We start from the raw sequence: 21,504 nt of genomic DNA on the forward strand, positions 1-21,504 counted from the left end.
AGTAGTTTTTAACATAATCTTTATATGGCGTGTGGGTGTTATTATCTGGTTTTACGCATTTTCACAATGCATGAAAAGGTGATTTAGATTTAGTTATTTGTGAGATGTGCACTTTCAACCTCTTAGAAGGCGCCATGCCCACTTTAAAAAGAAATTCAGCCCACATGGTTTTACAAACAACTGTTACAAACAACTGTGAACGAACTATTGTACTCTGCGCAACATGATGCGAGTGTAAAATAAATTATACAAATTTCTATTTGTATATATAATATTGGAATGAATTTTTACGGAGTTTCCTGCTTTTAATTTTCACAGATCGCCAACTTAGCATATCAAGTACTAAGTCAACTTTAATCTAGGTAACTCAGTATCACTATATTGTGATTACAAACTCATATAAAAGTATATATGTATATAAAAATATATACGGCATACAACGATTGATCAAGAGTGAAAACATTAAACTTGCAAAAATCTAAAATTAAGTAGTACCTGTCAGCAGCCGTTACCGTTATCACAACAGGCCGGAACTATACACAGACAGAATTTCAAGTTCATCTGACAATTATCGGCAATGCCATTTGGGGCTCGATCATTTACGAACGAGGAAGAGAGCAGAGCTTTCCGCTCTCAACACGCTTCATGGAAAACCGGAACTGTATTGCAATTGTTTCAAAGTGCAAACTGAAACTACGGAACAATTATAGTGCGCGCCTATGTGAATGTTTGAGTGAAAAAGCAAATGCATGTAAAAAGAAATGGCACTGGCGGCAGTTGTGCGAGCGGTCGACCCTCAATGCATTTCTATTTTTACATCAAACGCAGAATGCTCTTGAAAATGTTTGCTTTTCATTTTCACAACACATAATATTAACAAACATATCTACACATAACAAATTAAAGTGGGATCTCAATAACTATAACCTAATACAGCAATAGCGAGTTATCGCGAGTTTTAATGTAGCGAATAACGAGCTTCATTTTCGCAAGTTATCTTAATGATATCCCACTGTATATTTCCTCGCTTCTGGATTACATTATTATACTAATATATGCTACATATATACACTTCTGCCATTTGCATATATGTATGTACATACGTACGTGCATATAATAAATACCTGTGAATCTAAAAGTAGGTAAATAATTAAAAATAAAAATCTAGTCAATAGTTTTGGATTTATTTGAAATATGCCGCATGAAACAAGTCTTCCAGAGTTTGAACAGGGACGAGCACTAGGTCTGCGTGCAAGTGGTATCGAAATAAAAGAAATTTTCACTAAACGGCCATACAAATACAATTAGTAATTTCCTCGAAAACCCTTCAAAGTATGGTACTAATCAGCGCAGTGATAGAAAAACAAAATAAACGCTTGATTCAAACGTCTAATATAACGTCAAACACACGTTAATCAAATGTTCAGAAATAAAGCGAAATTTGGGTTTAAATGTTACAAGAATGAGAATTTGTCAAATGATACATCAAAATGCTAAAATAATGTAATAAAAATGTTCTATGGTACCACAACCTGACCTTTTAATTAGACATATGTATGTTACTTATAAGCGTTCGTTTAGCATTTGCGAAAAATGGTATTTAAGAATGAAAAGGAGTTTTATTCCGATCGCAGGGTCGCGGTGCATACCTCTAATCGGCAGCATACACAAAACCTGCGGAGCACCTGTCTCTGTCGACTACACGGCGGAGGACAAATATGAATCCACCAATGTATTTGGACTTGCTCGAAGTGAATTGATAAAATTTTCAAGTCAGCTTTACGACAATTGGAGTTTCCAGCAAGACAATGCCCCGATCCACAATGCAACTCTTACTACAAGGTTCTTCAAATCCAGAAAATTCCGCTTTTAGAGTGGCCATCAAAAAGTCCGGACTTAAACATTATCGAGGATCTGTGGCGAATATTATCTGCTAGCGTTTTTAAAAGTGAACAGCTGTTTATTCCCGTAAAAGAATTAAAAAGGGAATGAAAAATGGAAAATTTAAAGGACCCAGTTTATTCATACTATGTGATGTAACTATATAAACAATTAAACAAAAACCAAAACTTTGATAAAAAATTTAATACAGGGTGGCTCCCGAATCGTGCTACAAAAACAAACCGTAATAACTTTTTTTAATCAATTCATTACATATATTTTTTTTTTTGTATTTTATAGCAAATTTAATTTAATTTTATATAATTTATTATTTTTAAAAATTATGGACATTAAATGACATCCATGCCTAATTAGAAAATTATTCATTGCGGCCTGAAGGGTTAAAGTCGGGACTGCCTAATTATCGATTTAATGGACTGCTTCAATTCAGTCAAATTTCTGGGTTTTGTTTTGTACACCTCTTACTTGACATAACTCCATAAAAGAAAGTTTGGTGCAGTAAGGTCAGGTAACTTTAAGAGCCAACGGAAAGTGAATTTCTTGATATTAATTTGTTATCAAATTTTCGTTGGAGCTCCGCAAAAACCAGTCAGGCTATAGTGTGCTAGGCAGTTGCTCCATCTTGCCGGAACCAAACGCTATTTAAAGGGATACGTCTTCGTCGCAGTTCTGGGTAAAAAAAAATCATTCAACATCTTAAAATGACGGTACCAATTGACAGTTACTGTTACACCGTTTTCTTCTAGGAAGTATGGCCCGACAATACACCTTGATGAAACCGCGCACCACACAGTGACTCGTTCTGGGTGAAGTTTCGTCTCGCGAGCTATTTCTGGATTTGATTCACTCCATACAAGACAATTTTGCTTGTTTACATTTCTGTTTAGATCACTTTACGGTCTTCTTGCGATACTTATGATTACATGTTTACCAACCTCATAATGGTCCATCTACTTGGGAAAGTGCCGCCAAAATCCCACCTGAATTTCCTTTGAACGGTAATGACAGACTGCAAAGTATGGTACCGCTGCACTATTCAAACCCTCTTTTCAATATCCTTGCTATTTTTAAATTTTTAAATAATAGTCTGTCAAATAAAAAAAAGTTATTACGGTTTTTTGTGTAGCACGATTCGAGAGCCACCCTATATTAAAAATTTAATGACTTGAAGTCGTGCCCATGATTTCCTTACTAAAGTACAATAAAATGTGTATTATTTTGATTATTATAATGAGAAATACTTTTTTTATATGTCGAAAACAGTAAGTAATTAAAAAATATTTTTCAAATTTAAGAAACTCTGTTTTCTTGTCTATAATTTAATCACCACAGAATTATACATAATTAATTTTTTCCCAAGTTTAAACTTACTGCGCTTGATTTGCGTCCCCAAATAAATGCATGTACATATATGTATGTGGAATAAGATAACAAGAATAAAATATTCATATCTCAGCGCAACTTTTATTTTTACTTTATTACGGGGCATTACAACAGAAACATTTAATGCAATGCAATTTAATTGTAATAAAATTTTAAGTTTAAATAATATTAATTTTAAGCGGTTTTCTTGTTTATCTTTATTCTATTAATCTCATACGATCTAACCTAGAATAAAAAATTAATTTCAATTTCATTTGCCAACTTTGGAAATGTAAGTGCCATATTTATTTTGAAAATGCACACAAATCACAAGAAAAAAACTACAATAAAGACGCAAACACTACATTTTTAGCTGTTTTTTTGCCTGGCTTTTTTCTAACTTCCGTTCTCTTGACTGCAGGAACTCCCTGCGCACCTCACTGGATCTTACTTTCAGTATACAACTTAATTTGTTTAGAATATGTTCTGCGGTATGGGTGTCAGCTTCAAAATCATAATGCTTGAATCGCATGTGAGAGTAGTGATGACTAGTGGAGCTGCCTCCACTGCTAGAGCTGGCTGAAAAAAATCCAAACGGTGAAGGGACGTGCAGATGATGATGTCCCGGACTTGTGGGAGAATGTGGCACTGCAGCACCACCACTTTCTATAACATGTGTTGTCGATTTTAAATCCGTAGACGATTTGGAACTGTTCGTCGTTGATGAAGATGATTTTAACCATATGCGAATTGTGGCTTTTAAATTACGTCGCTCTACAATTTCACATAAAGCAATTACATCAATGGGATAGGTAACAGCTTTTTGCTTGCTCCAAAATTTCGCATTTTTATGGTGATCAATTTCGATACGCTCTCCAGAAATTCCTAGAGTGACATCTCTTCGAAAGAAAGGTTTTTCAATTATGTTCAACCGATAAGTGCGATACATAGGGGCTTCCAACATATCATTGTGACTCATCATACGTTCCTCATAATCATCATTGTTGCTGTTAGTAGCACAATTGGGATCCTCTTCTTCGCCTCCACCGCTGGCAGTAGGTTCCATACTTTGGACAGATTGTACAGCTGCTGCTGCCAACCTTGCTTTATCTTCCTCCGATGTCATTGATTTTGTAGCCATGTTATTAGCGTAGTCAATCCGTGTCACCTGCGCCAGTGGCCGTCGCTCTGCTAAAGTTAAATGGGAAAATCCAAACTTAGAGCAGGGCTCTTTATCATCAAGTGGTGGAAATTCTTCCATGGCATCATTATCTTCTGTTATATACAAAGCATAATGCCGTATAGATTTTAATGGAATCTTCGGATACTGTATTGTTGCCTTATAGCAAACTAGACCAATAACCTGTATAAATTTCTTATATTTCTTGATTCTGAAAATTAAACATGTTTAAACTTACCTCAAAAATTTTTGCACTAGCAAGAACACAGATCTTAAGGGGGTAATTTCTGTCTCGCTCGGGCAACATACTTAAGAATACGCCAATACGTTTTGTTTGTATTCCCCTTTGAGAAGTGCCATCAAAGCGTGCATATTCAATAAATTTGTTTTGGGCTTGCTTTGGACTATTAGCTAATTGTAAGGCAAGCTTGCTTTTTACTACAGAGCTACCGTCACCTCCCCCACCAGCATCATCAGTGACGTCAATGCTTTTGTCGAGATTTTTTTCGTTATTGTCGTTCTGCCCTGATGTTTTTGGCACAGTTTTTTTAATAAAGAAATCATTGCGCTCTGGAGGAACAATTTCATCCTCGTAGTTAACAGACTTTATTTTCGCAGCGTTACGGCGAGCTTCGTCCATTTTTTCCAACTTTTGTGCAGTGTTTGAGCGAAACCTTTGTGCCCATATTTCCGGATACATTTGAATTTCGAAAGACTGTGCAGTTAAGTCCATATCTTCATCATCACTTTGGTCCAAACCTGGATAGCAGACAAAATCTACTTCATGTAGTGCCGGATCTACCACTTCTTGTAACTGTTGTTTATTTCCAATTGATTTTCGTTGTTGTGGTTGCCTGTTTTGAATCGCAACGTTATTAGTAACAGGTGTGGTTTGATATTTACGCAAATAATTCTTGGGCATATCATTGCTCAACATTACGGTCTCACACATTCCTGTATCATCCGTAGAAATGAAGGAATTGCGTATATGAGAAAGTAACCAATGCGGGTTACAATAAGTCGCCATATTTTTAGTTTTATTATCAATTAATACACTTCAAATAAAATATACTCGTACATTAAAATCATATAAATAAATTGTTCATCACTCACAACATAACAACTGATATCAGAGAACGTATATATATATATATGATATACGTTCTTTGCTGATATGTTTATTTAGCTGTCAAATACAGAGTGGCCAACCATCCTTAGAGGGCATCTCGACAGGCAATTAAAGAATCTGTATTGCTAGCAATATCAGAGAACTTAGTGTGCATGTACATTGAGACTTTTTTGACTCTCATTATCGGCAAATTCTCTTTTGGTGTCGCTCTGTGCATTCACACGAGCACAAAGAGTCCATAAACTTAAATTGAGTTTTTCTGTCATTCCTTTTCATAAAATTTTCAAAAATTTTGTGCGGTTTGACTGCGCAACACTTAGAGCGTGTTGCATATTTCATTTGTATGTTGGGATGATGGTCTCACATTTTGCATGCAATGAATTACCATGAATATGGTACGACAATATGCAAAATACCTACCCTAGTTTCAAAGAAATACTTAAGTCGGTAATTCCCTAATCAACCAGAATGTATTGAATACCCGCCACTAATATTTTCAAGGCCATATTTATAACAAGAATTTCCTAATCTTTAAGTATTGAAAATACATAATTTTTTTATTCCATATTTTTTTCTTTTTATTATAAAACATCCTTGAATTAGTTACAATTCTTGTTTAAAATAAAATGATATTCAAACTAAATTCTTTGCGTTTATGCGGTATGTTATTAAAATTTAATAGAGAAATAGAGAACGTAAATGTTCTCTGTGTCAACTATGTTTAAGCAAAAGGTAACAGTCGAATGGCTATCATTGTCATTAGAGTCATAAAAGTACCCAGTAGATACAAAAGTTAGATATCGACTACAGGTTGTTTAAATACGTGGTATTTTCTCTGATCTTTAACTTTAGAGAACAACTTCCGAAGGAATAGAGCCCTGAGAAACAAAGCGGTCTTAGATGTAATGAGTTATCATTCTTTTATCGAGAAAAACTTAGTTTACTTTTTTACAAGATTCTTCTTACAGATATTTAAAGATTTTTCTACTTAACTATCAAGTATATAAAGTAAGTGTGTTTCCGTAATATCTACAATAGTTTAAACCATTTTGTAAAACCTATGTAAAACCGGATTGGCTCTTACATATTGACTTTTGACATATAAGGAAAATGTTGTCATAGCTTCCCACAATTGAAATATTCCTATCCTAACTGGTTAAATGTGTGATAAATATTTACACCGTGATATGCGTCGCTAATGGAAATTTATTTCAAACTTTATAAAACATCCTACAATTTTCGTTGTGGCAATTGAATTATATTAACCGTAATAACCTTAATAATTTCCGTACCAACGTAGGGGATGCGACTGTAAGAAAATCTGATAACATTCAGTAGCAACTCTGTTTTTTGCCGTTTAGTATGTTCCTTGTGTTTTTGCTTTCGTATGCAATTGAAGCGGAAAACCTCAAATTCTCTGATTGAAACAAAGATAAATTTAATCAATTAGTGAATGAGAGTTTGGATAATAATTGATCAAAAAATACGTTAGTTGTTTTTAAAATGTGTATAACACTATTTATTTTGGAAATAAATAAATAGGAGCTAAATGTACTGATTGCAAAAATGGACATGGAGACGTGTGACGACGATAGTTTCTACGGTGGGTGAAATTACCACTACGGGTACAAAAGCCGTGTCATTTGATTCATTCTTTCGTTTTATATTTGACAAATATTTGCAAAGCCGTGTAAAATGATAAATTGTGGAACTTTTCATATAAAGTTATCGACAAAGAATAAATAGTTATATTGTAAAGTTTACTACTTAAGTTACATTTCTAGAAACTCACTCATGTAGTCATTCATATATGTATGTATGTATGCATTTTCTTATGATCACATTAAATTTTATTTATTCTGAAGCTTCATTTTATGCTATTCGTATTATTAGTACCTTACTATAGTTACACGCTATTCAAGTGTGGTGTAAAAGACTTTCTAAATATTATATATATTATTTATAAAAGATAACTTAAAAAATCATAATGCTGTTGAACAGATTATGAAGAAATCTTACCTAAAACTTATTTTTGTTATTTATTGAATATTCTTTTTAGGGAATTTCGACAGATTGATGCCGTCATCAGACAACTATGCGTTTGATGATATTGAAGAAATACTACGTTCTACTGATTCACATCTCGATTCATCCATTGACTTGAATAATCTTAATACACATAATGTGCAAGATTTTGACTTACCCTTCGATGTGAACATTCATAACTCTTCATCGCAAGCTGCATCGACGAATAATGAATTTAATTTTGCATTGCCACTATCCTCTAACGAATTGTACAGTCCTGAGACATGTAACTCCATCCACAAGTCACAGCGTACTTCGTCCATTTCATCAATGGATGAAGACAGCTTTAACCCAGATGATTTTATCAACTTTCTGAAAAACGATGACGTAAAGATGAATTTCCTTAACGAAAATGAGTTGAGACAACGTAATACGCCCTCTCCTACGGATAGTTGTAGTAGTTCTGGTGGTAGTTCAACGAGTGGAGTACAGAGCGATGTTTCATCAATAGGTTCACAAACTAAAACTTATACGCATGTTAATCCCCCCTTAGATGTCTTGAATTGCATGAAGGAGGAAATATCTAATGAGAATAACCATACACCCGCTTTAGAAATAAAAGAGGAGAACTGCTTTACACCTATAACAGTGATATCGCCTCCAGTAGATCAACAACAAACTATTGTTTTACCAGCGATAAATACAAGCAATGTAACCGTTTCATTACCATTAATGGTACCGCTGGTGCCGTTGAACACAACTACCACCAATGCAGCTAACCTTCAAACAATTCAGCCCCTACAGCCAGTTGCACCTATTAGTGTGCTATCAAGAACGTTGCTCCCTGTTAAGACCGTAGCAATAAAATCTATAGCACAAGTAACCAGCCAGAACAAACAGTCGTCACAACAAAAAGTTGAACCGAAACTGGCCCCGAAAGGGAACGTTGATAACTCTAATAACGCTAAAACATCCATTGCCTCCTCATCAATTGCTACAAAAGTTGTTCCTCCTATAAATGCGAAACCCAAAACTGTATTTCTAACTTTAAATGATTATAAAGCATTAACCCAAATAAATGGGAAAAATATAAAGGGTGTTGTCACAAATTCACCTAAAATAATATTGAAAACCGCAAGTGGAAAAGTTATTACAGCCAACAAAATAGTATCTTCTGGCAACGGTGCGTTAGGCATGCATTCTAACTTGATACCTAAAATTGGTAAGACAAACAATGGACCAGTGTTTATTAAGCAACCATCGTCAAAGATTACAAACTTAGGTGCTAATACCATGGGAACTTCAAAGTCCTCTTTTATAAGCTCCAGCCCTACCAGTTTAAGTGTTTATAAAGGTCTCATTGACGAGAAAATGTGGAAGAAACAGCAGCGCATGATCAAAAACAGGGAATCTGCTTCTTTGTCTCGCAAAAAGAAAAAGGAGTACGTTGTTTCTTTGGAGTCACGTATCAGCGACTTAGAAAAGGAAAACTGTACACTGAAAGGGGTAAGCTTTTTCTAAGCTTCTAAACCGAAAAAATGGTGAATTATGTTTGTCCTAATGTGAATTATAAATGCCTGGTATAAAAAGAGAGATATTAGCGAAATATTGTTCACATACACATATCCATATTAATAATTTTTCATTTGAATATTCTTTACCTCGCTTGCTCTTAGTAATTTTATTAATTTTTTACATATTTGATTAATTTTCTTAGGAAAATTCATCGTTGCGTTCCCAATTGGTCGCTTTGGCACAATCTTGTCAATGCAAAAACAGCAACATAAGTGAATTTGTTTTAAATACTTTAGATATCAATGCAAAAGTAAGCGATCAACATGTGAAAATTGCACCGAAACTAAGCGGAAAAAGTTTAAAGCAACGGATGACAGCCACTAACATTAAGAAGAACATAGCGATTCTCTTCGCTCTGGCCTTTATGGTATCCTTGAATGTGGGTAATTTTCATAACTATATGAATAAAAACCACATTGAGAATTCAATTGAGTCGGATCCAACTAATTCTGAGGAGCCATCTACAGGCCGGCGTTTGCTTTGGGCCGAAACGGAAAATGAATTTAAGCAGAAGTTAAATAACACAAAGAGGGAAGCGGAAATGGATGTGCCTCCACTACATTTCCTGCATCCAGTTAATCGCTCTAGGGGAAGACTGTTAAAGGAGCAGAACGCCAATAGAACAACAAACGAGATGCCAATAACATCCGCGTCAAAAAAGTGTGCAAACGTTTCAAACTATACCGAAAATCATCGTTTGCATAGTAATTTGCACAAATGGATTGACGTTAACGACTACTTGAACTTGAGCTTGTATAAGGAAAATGGCAATGGATATTTGGACAACTCTTTAAGCCTGAGGAAATTTTCATCGGATTATTATGACAGGAAACCTTTGCAACTACCTCTACAAGAGGATGTTTCGACAATTAAAATGAAACGCAAACTTATTATGACACCACCATTGGTTCAAAGCAAGCAACCCAAATTGGAGACACCACAGGCGAACGAAATTGATGACAACTCTGGAAATGATAAGAACTCCTTGGATATTTTCAAGCCCAAAATTAGTGAGGAATACCTACGTTTGTTTAAAGGCATAAAAAGGCAAGACGACACATTCTATGTCCTATCATTTAACATGGATCACATACTGTTGCCGGCCTCAGCTTATAACAAGAGCGCACGTCCGAAAATGTCACTAATGCTGCCTGCTGGTGATCCATCAGTTAATGGTGATATAATGTTAATGCAAATCGATTGTGAAGTAGTTAACACGACCGAGTTGGAGTTGAAATCATTTATGATACCGGAGAAACTTCGCCCTCAAAAAGTTGGAAATAGCAATTATAATCCAATTCCCAATCCAAATGACATGGTAAATAATGAGACTCGTTCAAGGGAAGAACAGCGGAAGGCCAAAGGAACAATGCCAGAAATGCCGAAGCAAAAGTCGCCACCGAAAACATATTATATGATGGGGCCCCGATCGGCTGCTGCTGCGGAAGCTATGAAAAAGAAGCCTACACTTGTAAGGTTAGGCAGCAACGAAAGCATTGAAAGTATTGCTGAGAAAGCTGAGACAAACTCAACGGTTTTCTCTACAAGAAATCAACATTAATTTTTTAAGTATAATTTTTTGCAAATATTAAAACTAACTGAAAGTTAAATGATAGTAAATATTTAATATTTAAATATCAGTATATACTTTGCTCAAAATTCATACGTTTTTAGCATTTATAAAATATGTGGACACCTGTGCATACATACTTACATTTATCACTTGCAATTTCATTATTTCAGTTAATCAATATGCATATATATAGGATTTTAAGAACAGCTTGCTGAAGTGACAACTATAAATATACATACATATATATGTATGTAAATATACTTAACTGATTTATTCAAAACACATTAACAATCATATATGTATATATAGTATTTTTTTTGTAGTATACATATAAGACATTCGAAATCTGTTGGTAATGAAATATGCAATTTGGTCTGTGTCGTTCTTTTAGTTTGTTGTAATGTATTGCTTGCATCATATTTGACCTGTCAGATTCTAATTTTCAACTCATAGCTTAATTATGTGCAATAGCTAAATAAAAATATAATTTTAGAATATATCATATGTTGAATTTGTAAAGAAAATCAATTATAAAATTTGGTTAATTAAATACCACCTTTTTAAAACATTATTAAATGTGTGCATACGGTAGTAGGACTGAAAATTATTAATGCTAGTTCTCTAAATAAATTAGGCCTTTATTATGAGTGATCTTCGATTTTGTATAAATTAGATTTTCCAATTAAGGATTTGACTCGGTAACGTGGCGGTCCAGAACCCGCTCGAACTGCTTTGCAACGTCCTCTACACAGTATATAATATATCTCGTTGCATTCAAGTCGTAGATTAGGTATGTTAGGGTCTATTATGTATGAGTAGCAGTTTAAAAAACTAAAACTTACCGATCCAAACAGGGTTAGATCGCCGAAATAACAGACATTGGCCGGATAAAATCCGGGTTAATTCCAGTAACGTAGAACCGGCTATTGTGGGAATTGCAACTTCGTTTTGGATATTGTAGCAAGCTAAACTCCTACTTATGCAGAGTAGACCAGACATACCAAATATATGTCCTGCGTGCTATGAGTCTCCACATGACACTAACCACCTCTTTGCATGCCCAACGAAACCCACTCATCTAACACCCATTTATCTATAGTCCAACCCCGTCGAAAGAGCTGGTTTCCTGGGCCCTCCCTTATATGACCTCGACGAAAACCAAACTATAACTTATCACCCAAGCGGGGACTAGGTAACCTTTACAACAACAACAACAGTAGCAGTTTAACCTAATACAGAATCTAGAATGAACGCCATGCTCGATGGGAGACATCTAGTGGTATTCTATTATTGTAAGGAGTTCAGTATTATGACAGGTCTGATGTTTCTTCGTCTGTGTCTCACTACATTTAGGCGTTAGAGAGATATTTTAATTTTGAGGTATTCACCGCGACCTATGGTCTATTGTGCCCTCCCCTAAGTCATATCGTATCATCTAGGCCCAGCATGTTGATAAATTCCAAAATTCTGCTGGGTGCTAGTGAGGCGATACAATCCCTGTGTGGAAACATGGATCACAGGGCCTTGATTCTGTGTCTGCAGACTGCTGTGCAGTTCATCAGCAAATGTTCAGGGGTTTCAAGCTCTATGTCGCAGAACCGGCAGTTTGCAGAAGAGGCTATGCCCATGTTGAAGAGGTGCTTCTTAAGCCTGCAGTGGCCGGTGTAGAACGCGACAAGTAGCCGGAATTTGTTCCTCGGGAAATTAATTGTGGTTTTGATCCGTTTGAGGTCGTAACCCCCCATTAGCAGTCTGGCATGGTGCATGCCCTGAAGTTGTTGCCAATGTGTCTCCCTACCTACTCTTTCCTCCCTACGGAGGAGCTCTTCAATGGTATGTGGACCAACCGCTATGAATGGTTCCGGTCCTACCATTTTTGTAGAGTCTGCAGAGCGGGCCAACTCGTCAGCCAGTTCGTTCCCGGCTATACCCCTGTGGCCAGGCACCCAAATAAGGTGCACTCGGTTGTGCTCTGATAGGCTGTTCAACCGTTCTATACACTCCAGCACTAGAAGTGATCTGACCTCATGGGCAGAGATCGCTTTTAGTGCCGCCTGACTATCGCTGAGTATAGCAATACTTTTATTGCGATAGTTGCGTAGGAGGTTTATCTCTACACACCGACTTATAGCATAGACCTCGGCTTGAAAAATGCTCGTTAAACTTCCCATGGGAATGGAGAGTTTGGTGCTTGGCCCAGCGACCCTTGCACCAAACCCCTCCTCCGTTTTCGACCCGTCGGTGTACCACTTGATAGTGCTTTCCCTTAGCAGCAGGTCCAGTGATGAATCATTCCATTCAGACTTGCTGCCAAGGGTAACTTTGAACTTCTTAGTGAAGTTTACTACTTTGGTAATGCTGTCCCTCGGGAGAAGAGCCAGTGGCATTTCCTCACTTAGCGCCTTCATCTGCTGGGATGAGATTACCTTCCCTTTGCCACCTCCCTCTGCTGTCATTTGGAGTAGAGTCTGTTTGGCTGTCTGTTTGATTACTAGGTGTAGCGGTGTAAGTTCTAGCATGACTTCCAGTGCTGCAGTCGGACACGTACGCATTGCTCCCGGCGCGCAGAAGCTCCTGAGTGGAGGGTAGCGCCCCCCCTTGCTCGCCGGTCTCTCTCAATTTTTTAAAGTTAACAAAGGTGTTGTCCACAGAAATATGGTATAGTCGGGGGGCTCCTCGATCGAGACTATTGTGAGCAGATGGTCTGATGAGAGAGTAAGTATAGGTCTCAACGTTATGCTATTATTCAGACCACCGCTAGCTACGCTAAACTACCCTACGATTGTTTGATATGCTGGAGTGCTGAATCCTAGTATCTAACGGTTCTTACAAAGAAACAGAACACGTATGCGCCTGACATCGCCTGACCCAATAGTTATCTCCTGCCATTCTAGGTAATGCAGAGATCGATGTCGTTCTTTTCAAACGTGCACAATTCAAAAGATCCTAGCGGCTGTTTCCTGACTCATAAATGCAACTATCTCTTCGATCTTACTCTGGGATCCGTTGCAGATAAATTGTAGAACTCTAGTTTGTCGCGGGTGCCTGGGTGTGAGGGAGTGGTGTGAAGATGGCGGTTGTTGCAGCTACAGTACCCGTTGAGGCGAAAAATTACTTAAAAATTTTTTTTTTGGCCAAAATTTTTTTTTTTTTTTAAATCTACAGAAACAACATATAACAAGAAAAAACGTTACCTTCGGCTGCACCGAAACATGCTTCAAAAATTTAAAAAATTCCATACAAGAACTTGATTTTGATCGGTCAGTTTGTATGGCAACTACATGCTATAGTAGTGCGATATCGGACATGATGGTGGACTAAAGTATCAAAATTTGGAAGCGGCAAAGTTGATTAGCCTTCAGGCGGCAAATCTATAAATCTGCTACTGAATAAATGGTTCCTTTAAATTCGTTTTTCGTGAATCCATATCTGTAATCATATAATATATATGATATACGTTCTCGGTTACTTGTAGATTTATACAATGACGCAATCTGAACAACAGTTTTGATCATTTAACGGTTGTTTGTAAAATTAATAAATGTAATGATATATGTATATAGAGTAATATATCAAAAATAATAGGACGTTGAGACTAGTTGATTACTGAATGTTTATTTGTCCGTATTGTCTGTCCGTGCATGATATAGTTTGCGTGAAAATTGAGATACCTTGGTAACGCTTGGATAATCGAAGGAATATATGCAAAGTGCTATATTTGGTTTTAATGAGGTTTAATGGATATATCTTACAAAATAGTAAAGTTGTAAACCCAAATTTATGGGAAACATTTCCTTCTGGTATTTCAAGTCACAGTGTTAAACTAAATTAGATTATTTTTCTTTACAATGTATAAATCAAGCAATAATAAAGATATCCCAACAAAATTTTGCACAAAATAGACTTAAAAAAATAAATCAATTAAATGAAGAAGTCAACTTTTCGTGATAATTTTATCTACAATACCAAATCCATTCTGACAAGTTAGAGTCTGTTCAAAAACAATTTTTACTTTTCGCTTTAGCGCATTTCCGATGGGATTCTAGGGTAAGTCTACCTCCATACACTAGTCGTTTAAAACTTATTAATCTACCTACACTTTCTAGTCGTAGGGAAATGCTTGGCATAATATTCTTAGTGAAAATTTTGAATGGAACAGTTTGCAGTTCTTTTCTCCTGTCTGAAATTAAATTTAATATCCCGGTTCGCTTTTCGAGGCAGTTTAGACCTTTACTGCTAAAATCCTGTAGATCAAATTTTGAACTAAACGAGCCATTCCGCCGTATATGTCATGATTTTAATTCTCATTCCAGCACATTTGACTTATCTGACTCACTTTTCAAAATTAAAAAGACTTTATTGTTTTCTCTTAATAAATGAAAATGTAACAATTTATTATATTGTAACTATAAATCTTAGCTGTTGAAATTTTTGTTTCTGTAGCTGAGCAGTTTTAGATCTCAAAGATCTCTTAAAAAACTCTCTTGCCTTTTCTGACTCGGCTAATTCCGCACGTATGCGGATTGCGCCCCTCGCGTCGGTTGGGCGGGAGGAGGGTAATCGTGGGGTTATAAAAAAAATAATGTGGTCCGGTGCAATAAATAATTCAGCTATGCAATAAAGCAGGTGGCAATCCAAGCCACCATATACATATGTACCTTATATAATGATTTTCGAACTTTCGAATTTTAGACTTTATACTCACCCCCCATAGAGGCAGAAATCATTCAATTAGACATATAGGGAACAGGAGAAAGTATTGTCCGATTGAAAGCAATCTCAGCTGCATATAAACTTGAACACATATGCAAATATGGAAGTTTGACTGCTTTACTGCCTAAACACAATACAGTCGGCTACGAATATTCGTCATACTCGGCGACGCAGACGGACGAATTTTAGCCGAGTGTTGCCGCCTTGTAAAACGCAATACGGACGATTTCCGTCGCAGCTAGTGTGTTTTCCGCGCTCAAAAATATCACAATAAATGATGAAACCAAACATAGATATACAATCTTAATAATCAACGCAGACATTTGTTTTTTTGAAAATTCTTAAGGTTTTTACTGAAAATAATCTTTCTTTGATACCGTTTTTGCCGCAGCGGACGACGATAAAATTAATAATAGCTCTATCTCAAAAATTGTCATGGTGGTCGAAATTCGCCGTTGTCGCGTATTGTGTTCATCTTCATATACAATCGTGTGTTCAAATCTCCGACGGCGTCGCTCGTATTGTGTATAAGCTATTAAGAAGAAACTTGGTTAAAAGTACATTAGTGCATACTTGTACAATTTCATAGTCGAGTTTTCAACGCAACGTAAACGACTAATATTCTTGATACCTAACAAAACAGATAAATACATAAGTACGTAGTGTGGCTTTTGAAATCAATAAGCCGTAGTCGAGTATTGAGTCAATCGCCCCTACTGGGTTGGGCCATTGCTCTGTAATGAATAATTATGATATTTGTGGTAATTTTAGAATTAATAATGGCCTAACTTTGATGTAGTTAGTCCAAAGAGTAATCTTTCGTATCGAAAGCGAGTAGAAGCTTCTTTCGCTATTTAAAATATTATTTTGAAGCGTAGTATTTATATGGTACACTCCCAACCTCATAAATGAACGCTATTGAAATTTATCGGCGCTGAGGGCTAGTCAGCTACAATGTTATGCATCGGTTTATTCAAAATTTTTACGATTGTGAGCGACACAGAATAGTGTTCTGAATTTTAATTGAATGTTTTCATACCTACATTCCCAATTGCAATTTACCATGCAAGTACTTACTTAACTTAATACATAATAATCGTTAAATCTGCTGTATAATAGAAAATAAGTGAACGCGTAATCGTGTGCTCTGAATAATTATTAGTAAACTTATCATGGAATTGTATACGAAAAAACAAAATAGAATTCATAAACAAACTGTGGACTGCATTGTCTAAAGATTTTATATACTAACTAATCGCAAATTCTAATAACGAGTTATTATTCTATTTTATCGACCACATTTCTTTTTCTACAGATATTTTACTTAGTCCAGTTTTGCCACAATGGGTACCTGTGAGGGCGTTTATTCATTTTTCCTACTTTATCCTGCTTTCATGATGATATTTGCTCTTTAGTTTAATTTTATTGTATCCGTATACCAACTGAGACTACATTTCTTCGACCGTTAGTATAGAGGTAATAACCTTAGACACATGAACCGATGCATGCTGTAGACTTTGCCCCGTATTTACCTATACAAGTATGTTAGATAAAAATTTAAATTTAGCAAGTTTATTACAATTAACATACTGCGATTTGGTGATAAAACGAACGGTAATAAATATTTATTTTCTTCTTGCTGGCTTTACACTACATACTTGTATGAATATCAGTAGCTATATTAGATGTCTCCATAATATTTTATGAGTTGGTTTCAATTAGTATAATATTGTTTATGAACAATAATGTTTTATTAGTATCTACATACAATTCCCATGATTTTAAATTAGAGGAAATATCTGTAAAGTAGCATAGGGTACTTTTAAACTTACGGTAGACTATATACTCACAACTATAGGTGGGACAGAAGCACCTGAGCTGGATAGTTCATCAGTTTTTTAATTTCCTGCAATTTCAAAAACCATACTGATCATAAAGAACTTGATACCAGAGACAAGAAGTCAAGACATCCCTTCACTAGTTTCAAGCTTACAGTCAGTCTGCTAGGAACACACAGCAATGGTCATGAAGCTTAAATCTGAAGTTGATATATTGTTACCGACAGTATAGGAATAACACTCCTCGCAAGCTTTGATCCATCCGTATATCCGCCCTCTCCTCCAGCGAATCTTCACTCCCTTACCTCCCGCAAAAGTATGTAAACAGAGAAAAGTTTGCCAGAAGTAGGCTCAGCGACCTGATAATCCAGGTATTTGGAATGAAATCAAAGTGTGCGAGGATTTTAGAGTGCAAATACTCCCATTCATCAAAATACCCAACTTCTCTGAGTCGGAAAGTAACTTTCGCTCCCATACACCTTCCGGTCTCTTCAGTCAAATAATAACGGTGTGTAATGCAGGGTCTACACACCTGCTTTTATTACATAGCTGTGTCCTTGAGAATCGATTCCCCGACATGCGAGCTCTTGTCAACCTTAGAAATGAACGCAACCCTAACCTGCCTCCAAGCTCCAGGAATATATTCCAATCCAAAGCAGTTCGCTTAGCTTGACAGCCCGCTGAAGCTAGTACATTGCTAACCGTCTCAGAGTTTGAAAGCCCATGTCAGTTGAAGCTCATTCAGTAGGCTCGATATACGTCAGGACTTTTTGGACGGACACGCTTCGTCCAATTTAATGTCAGGGGGGGCAACAGAATTCGAGGTCACGGTGAGGTCAAGGCCCTCCTCCTTGACTGTCGCGACAAAATTGGAGGTGTTTTTCCTATTACAAATGAAGAGATCTTCATCTACAATGAATTCAAAAATGGAATCCCCCCTCTTATTTGCTTCTGAGCTACCGGAGATTTTGTGCCGCGAGTTCGGGTTATGATATTAGTTCCTCTCTACTGTGTATCCTTCAGACTTGGGAGATGTCAACATCCTCCCTAAAGCTGTTACCTACGTCGAATCCAATCGATTCAATTCCGGATGTCTTTCTTCGACTCTTTTCTCCTTGGTATTCTGTGCGAAATTCATGCTAAATGAGTTCACACCTAGTCCAGCCGCTACACGTCCCCCGCCTTTAATCTTCTCAACCATATTTGAATATACAAGTATGTAATATGAATATATACAAAAACAAAGAATATATACAATAAGTGCATACATATGGTACATAAGAGAACAAGAAAGATATGTCAATATGAACATACTTGTATATGTCATACGTAAGGCAATCAAGCGTAGAAGCAAGGCTTTGATTGCATTAATATCTAAGCTTTGTACGGTATACATATTTGTACAATAAATATAGATATGTACGTAGATTCCTCCATTATTTACATCCTAGATTGACACATTTGTACGTGCGTAAGTGTGTCCCCGTATATACAGGTGTTTTTCATCTAATTAGAAGCTATCACTTTCGGTAAGAGCTATGAATATAATCAGAAAACTCCCAAATATACTGTTATTTATTTATTTTGAAAGTTTTGCCTTGCTTTTGTTACTCTTAATGACTAAATTTTGTAATTTTATTGTTTAAAATCATTTAAAATATTGTTTAAAATCAATTAAAATGTTTGTATTCGGAAAAGGCACCAACTGTCCTCCACAGCATTTGAAAAGCCGTCTTTGATTCCTTGAAGCTTAATAATAATTTTAAAACTGTTGCTATCGTTGTCTCTCAACTGTTCAAGCAACAATAACAAAATTCGCTCAGGATAAATAATTTAAGCATCCCTATCGACACTGAAAAAATTGATAAAATTTGATGGTAGGTTCGCCCACTCCCCTTATAACGGTACTGTTAAAAACTATTTAAAGCGCGATAAATTAATGACTAAATACGTTAGAGACATTAAATTTTATCCCTATGAGAGGATTTTGTAGGAGCCACGGTCAAAATTGGACGATGGGCCCGGCACCGCCCCAGTGAAATCGCATATGTCGGGACCAACTGGACCGATTTCAATCGAATTCGGTATATAACATTTCTTTGACATTCCTATGTTACAGAGCGCTTTTGCCATTTTTTGGTCGTAATAATCGTGCGGTAAATAAACAAAACTGTAAATTCTGATGCTAAGAAAATCCACAAATTATTCATGAACAACTATTACATTCACCTAAATTGACAGTCTGGTGTGGTCGATTTTGGTCTGATGAAATCATGGGTTCGTACTTCTTTCGAAATGAAGCTGGTGACACCGTTACTGTCAATGGAGAGCGGTATAGTTCGATGATAACCAATTTTTATGGCTGAGTCAACAAAACAACCGAATTATTGCGATAAAAGTTTGGAGATTTGATAATTTCAAGAAATTGTGACTTTGAATGATCTCCAAAAAGTTTTGATTTAACACCATTATACTACTTTTTGTGGGGTTATATGAAGTCAATGGTCTTTAGCAATAAACCAGACTCTCTTCAAGCTTTTAAAATCAATACTAAACGTGCTATTCATGGTATACGACTTGGTTTAGTGGAGAAACTACTCGAAAATTAGGTTCATCATATTCGTTCCTGCAAAAGAAGTCGCGGAGGACATTTGAATGATGTATTCAACACTTAATTATATCGATTGTACTTCACATCAAAGAAAAAAACCATTTGAATCTCCTTAAAAAACAGTGTGATTTTTGTTTGAAAAAAAGTCTGTGGCATTTTAATAGTATGTCGTATTGGCAAAAATTGATAAAATCGGGTCAATACTACCCCCAACTCCCATATACTACTTATAATGATTTTTGTTATTCTAACAAGTTTTACGCCGAATATGTCTGTCAATGAGTATTATTTATATATAAAATTGCTTCAAAATATGTTTTCGAGTATACCTGAGCAATGTTAAATTTATTGCAATCAGCCCCTCCTTTTCTCTATCCCTAATATACTCCATAAAATGATTTCCGTCTTTCCATTTGTCTTTTAATCGTTTAGATTGGTCAAAATGTGTGATATTTTAATGAATCTAAATGCACAAGTTTTCTTAAAAATTATGAAAATGGTTTAGCTTTTAATTAGAATGTAATTGATCTATATATATATATATTGAACTAGTCAATATATTCGGATAAAACATTGCACAAATACTGCCTTTGAGGTGTGTTCTCGGATTAAAAAATCGGATTATAACTGTTCAAGCCCACACATACCGATATGTGGACCCGAGTGCGTATGGCTGACATTTTGGCGAAAGTATCGGTCAATACTTGTATGTGAGATACATTCTTGAAATTCGGGGAAAATGATTCTTTGATAACAATATACCCTAATGCCAAAAATGGGTTGATCGGGTGAATACTTCTCTCAGCCCCCTTACACTTAATATAAAGATTTTCGAATTTCCAGTTAACTTTATACCATATATATCGGCATGGGAGTTTTTTTAAATAAAATTGAGAGGGCGTGTTTTTCTAATTACAGTGTGTCTTTGTGCTTAAAATTAATAAAATTAAGTGAAAACTTGCCCTAGCCCCATTTACTTAACTAATATCAAAAATTTCAAACATCTAGTTGACTTTATTATACAATATATTGGTGATTGTATGTGAGGTACCTTAATGAATGTAAGTTAATAAGTTGATTGTAATCCATTCACGATTTCGTTGTACAATGAAATGGAACCCTTTCGCTAAATTTTTTTTATATTGCCAACACCTGAAGGTATTTTTCCGGCTTTGATCCTTGCAAGTTGCAAGAGTATAAAATGTTCGATTGGTTACACCCGAACTTAGCCTTTCCTTACTTGTTGAAAATACGCGTTTTAGTGAAAGAAGATCATCAATTGTAAAATAAGTATCGTTTCAAATTAGCTAACAACAGCTTTATATGCAGTCCCGCCGAGAGAAAACGGGCCCAGGGCTAAATACTTATATTCGAGTACTTTATTAACTATCTTCCACTTAGTACTTCAATTTTTTTAAGAATAAGTCAAATACGTAGTATTTTATTCTCTCATCACATCTGTATTAAATTTTATTTCTTGTTGATGTTGGGTGGAACAAATTTGTTTTGTACGATTTTGAAAATCAATAATGTATAAATTAGTTCTTCATACATAGACTTTCAGTCAAAAATATTCTTTCAGATTATACCGGAATA

The 21,504-nt window shown here is 35.8% G+C and overlaps 2 protein-coding genes across 2 annotated transcripts; one reads left to right on the forward strand and one right to left on the reverse strand.

The window, feature by feature from the left end:
- Positions 1-3,346: 3,346 nt before the first annotated feature.
- Positions 3,347-5,589, reverse strand: Sin1 (SAPK-interacting protein 1). The gene is made up of 2 exons (XM_014236204.3): positions 4,683-5,589; positions 3,347-4,627 (listed from the first exon to the last, which is right to left on the reverse strand). The coding sequence occupies exons 1-2, from the start codon at positions 5,469-5,471 to the stop codon at positions 3,626-3,628; spliced, it is 1,791 nt and encodes a 596-aa protein (XP_014091679.1). The 5' UTR covers positions 5,472-5,589; the 3' UTR covers positions 3,347-3,625.
- Positions 5,590-6,948: 1,359 nt separating this feature from the next.
- Positions 6,949-11,322, forward strand: Atf6 (bZIP_ATF6 domain-containing protein ATf6). The gene is made up of 3 exons (XM_014236224.3): positions 6,949-7,176; positions 7,633-9,104; positions 9,316-11,322. Exons 1-3 carry the CDS (start codon positions 7,140-7,142, stop codon positions 10,732-10,734), a joined length of 2,928 nt encoding a protein of 975 aa, XP_014091699.2. The 5' UTR covers positions 6,949-7,139; the 3' UTR covers positions 10,735-11,322.
- Positions 11,323-21,504: the final 10,182 nt, after the last annotated feature.

Source organism: Bactrocera oleae, chromosome 4 (assembly GCF_042242935.1).
Source record: "Bactrocera oleae isolate idBacOlea1 chromosome 4, idBacOlea1, whole genome shotgun sequence".
In the NCBI taxonomy this organism is placed as follows: Eukaryota; Metazoa; Arthropoda; class Insecta; order Diptera; family Tephritidae; genus Bactrocera; species Bactrocera oleae.

Excerpts from the sequence above, each read along its gene's own strand:
- Sin1 (XM_014236204.3), bottom strand. The coding sequence starts at position 5,471 with ATGGCGACTTATTGTAACCCGCATTGGTTACTTTCTCATATACGCAAT. Across the intron at positions 4,628-4,682 it reads CTAGTGCAAAAATTTTTGAG|GTTATTGGTCTAGTTTGCTA; the intron begins GTAAGTTTAAAC and ends AAATTTATACAG.
- Atf6 (XM_014236224.3), top strand. The coding sequence starts at position 7,140 with ATGGACATGGAGACGTGTGACGACGATAGTTTCTACG. Across the intron at positions 7,177-7,632 it reads TGACGACGATAGTTTCTACG|GGAATTTCGACAGATTGATG; the intron begins GTGGGTGAAATT and ends TATTCTTTTTAG. Across the intron at positions 9,105-9,315 it reads AAAACTGTACACTGAAAGGG|GAAAATTCATCGTTGCGTTC; the intron begins GTAAGCTTTTTC and ends TAATTTTCTTAG.